A 3,144-nucleotide genomic window follows, 5' to 3' on the forward strand; every position below is an offset into this window, starting at 1 on the left:
CCGCCAGGCTGCGCCGGCCTGGGCCTCCAGCCAAGCGGGCAGGTGGGCCAGCCAGGCGGAGGCATTGGTGGAGAGGTGCACAGTCTCGAGGCCAGAATAGCCGGGCGCCAGGGGACAGTGTAAGAGGGCCCCTGGGCCAGCGTCGTGCTGCAAGCCAAGAAGGTCCCCAGGGAGCACGTGGACATCCTGGCCGAGAGCAGCCTGTGGGAGGGAAGCAGGGAGTCAGGTCCTCACCGCTGGGGCTGCCAGGGTAAGCAGGCCGGGTTCCCAGCTAGGGTCACATGGCCATGTGCTCCACAGAGCACCCCAGGAGTTCCTGGTAGGGACAGATGGAGTGTGGCCATACTGACAGCAGGTACACACGGGAGAGGGTGCAGCTGGGCGGGGCTGGGCTGCAGGAGGAGGGGCCTCTGAGGAGGGAAGGAGCTGGCCACACGGAGAAAGAGGACTCCCCTCAAGCTGTGAAGGCCATGGGGCAGGGCTCTTGGGCTGGAGGTGGGGGAGATGGGTGTGTGGCCATGGGCCTGCCGGCCACAGCACAGGAGCCCAGTTCTCTTCGTGGTGGTGGGGAGGCACCGCCCTGGGTGCTGGCTGAGGCAGACAGACCCACAGCGGGACACGCACCGAGTACCAAGCGGGAGGCCCGGCTGGCACGGAGAAGAGGAATTCCCTCCACAGCGCATAGGTAGCCCCGGGGAGCCTGGGCCCTGACAGCGAGGCGTCACAGGCCCCAGGGTGGCAGAGGGAGGCCCGCGGCAGACACACGCCAGCTCCGGGGCACCAGCACCCCTCCGAAGTGCACTCGGGGGCCGGCTCAGTCTTGTTGTCCAGGGACCCTCTCTCGGGCTCACTCCTGTTCTCTGGGGCCCCTGAAGGAGAGGAGGGGTGTCAGGGCTCCTGACCCGCTAACAGACCAGCCAGGAGAGGCCTTGCCTACCTGACACCCACCCCGGCCCCCACCACTGCTCCCCTCCCCCTGCCCTGACAGCCCGGCCCAGGGCGGGGGCTTGACCTGATCCAGTCTTGGCACCCAGAGCATGAGCTAGCATTTCTGGGAACCCAGTCTGTCCACCTTGAGGCTGGGGACCAGTCTGGTGGCCAAAGGCCCCAGGTCGGAGAGCTCACAGTAGCCACCGTCACGGAGCCCCACCTGCTCCTCCTATGGGCCGGAGCACCTGCAGCCGCAGCTGGGCGGGCTTCACAAGCTCCTGGGTCCCAAACTCGGCTGTGGTGAGGAAGGCTTCTCTGCTCAGGCTCAGGCCAGGAAACACCATGACCTGGAGGGGGGCAGCTCAGTTCAGAAGACCCCACCCCATCCCGAGGCCTGGACCCGCCAGGACGGAGGAGAGGGAAGCCATGAGCTGGGGGCACTGTCGGGACACGGCGGCCTCGGTCCTCCACCCTGAGCCGGGCTGCAGTGCAGTGTCCACCGGGCTTTAGGTCCCCCGTCGGCCAGCCGGGGCACAGGCAGCGGGGCACTGCAGCACGGGTTGGAGGCTGTGAGGTGAGGTGCCAGGCCCCATCCCAGCCCCACCTGAACAGACACGCCAGGGTCCTGACACCATGGGACAGAGGGCGGCCCTCTCAGGACACAGCCAGGGGCTCAGACAACGAGCAAAGGCCCCAGAGCAGCTGAGCCGCTGACGGGTGAGATGGCCCCGCGGCTGGTGGGCGCGGGTACGCCCTCAGGGCCAGCACTGCCGATGGGCGTGGCCGTACCACAAGCCCTCTTCCGTCTCGTTCTCGTCGGGATTTGGGGCACACACATGCACGCCCGTGTGCTCCCCAACCCGCCAGGCCCCCCCCCCCCCAGGCCAGGCCTCGAGCCGTGGGAACACGTGGAATATGGCTTCCTTGAACCGCTAGGCTACAGGGTCGGCCTGGTACAACTTTAATAGGGTCCAGAAAAACTTGGCGGGCAGCCAGGGTAAGGGGTGCCTCCAGGAGCACCTACCTCCACGGGCCCCTGGGGGGCCAACAGGGCTTCCTGCTGTGCCAGAGGGCTTGGGGGCCCCTGCAGGCCGCTGGCAGGCACTCCCACGGCAAAGTTCTCGGCATCCCCCACTGGGCCTGGGGGTGGTGAGGACGCACTGAGGGCGAGGCCGAGCCAGGCATTCTGAGCAGCTGCCCGGCTCCCGCCAGCATTTTTCCGCAGTGCAGCCTCAGCCCAGGCCCGCCAGCGGGTGCCCAAGCAGCATCCAGGCAGCAGTGATGGCCATGGCACCCGAGCGGGCATGACGCACCTCCTGGGCGCAGCTCGCAGACGTAGCTGTGTGGCACTGAGCACAGGTCGGTGTTGCACCGCCCGGCCCGCCCGAGCCGCACGCAGTGCTCAGCCGGGGTGCGGCTCCCCGGGCAGCCAGTTCTGGCAGGTCTCCAGGCTGAAGGCCTCCCCATGGGGTGCCAGGCCCGCCTCCGCCCCGACAGCAGAGAAGCCAATCCACACGTCCAGGCTCCTAGGGGCAGGTGACAGGGAAGGGGAGGCACTCGGGGCAGGCCTCTCACTACCCATCCCCCAGGCAGGGCCACTGAGGTTCAGCATGACCTGGCCAGTAAGGCCACAGTGGCCTCCACCCCCCTCCACCTCATGGGGGCATCTCCAGCCTGGCTAAAGGCCACAGACCACCCACCCTGTCCTGCCGGGAGGTTCCAGGCTCAGCATCTGGGGACCGGAGTCCCTGCCTCAGCCCCAGCCCCGACCCCATCGCGGGGGGCTGCTGCTTGTTCCTAGGCACAGACCACACAGAGGGGCTGCACCCATAGCCCCTGCTGGGCCCCCAGGGCACTCTGGGGAGGCCTGGACTGCTCTGGTCCTCAATCTCCCCTTCCGGACATGCCATCCAGGCCATGATCAGTAGCTACATGCCAGGGGATGGCACCCCTTCTCACCACGTGGATCCCAGCACACGTGCAGTCTGACCTCTACCCCACCCTGGGCAGGCACGGGGCAGCAAGGCGGGGCCTGGCCTGGCGGTGCTGGGAAGTCTGTTGCCCCAGCCTCGGCTGGACACGAGGGCTCACGATGTCTACACACCCGCATGGCGTGGTGGCTGCACACCAAGAGGCGAGCACAGCGCTGGGGGAGAGGCAGCGGGCCGTGCAGCTCCCCTGGTGGTGCCACCGGCCCCCGTCCAGGGCCGGGGC

The 3,144-nt window shown here is 68.2% G+C and overlaps 1 protein-coding gene across 1 annotated transcript in view; it reads right to left on the reverse strand.

Moving 5' to 3' along the window:
- The window catches only part of PKD1 (polycystin 1, transient receptor potential channel interacting), a 42,931-nt gene that overhangs the window by 37,356 nt on the left and 2,431 nt on the right, over positions 1 to 3,144 (reverse strand). Inside the window, 6 exon segments of the mRNA XM_027771007.1 lie at positions 2 to 201; positions 625 to 869; positions 1,151 to 1,277; positions 1,955 to 2,070; positions 2,244 to 2,338; positions 2,340 to 2,456. Of these exon segments, the coding sequence (XP_027626808.1) occupies positions 2 to 201; positions 625 to 869; positions 1,151 to 1,277; positions 1,955 to 2,070; positions 2,244 to 2,338; positions 2,340 to 2,456 (900 nt within the window).

This window comes from Tupaia chinensis, unplaced genomic scaffold (assembly GCF_000334495.1).
Source record: "Tupaia chinensis unplaced genomic scaffold, TupChi_1.0 Scaffold000178_1, whole genome shotgun sequence".
Lineage (NCBI taxonomy): Eukaryota > Metazoa > Chordata > Mammalia > Scandentia > Tupaiidae > Tupaia > Tupaia belangeri.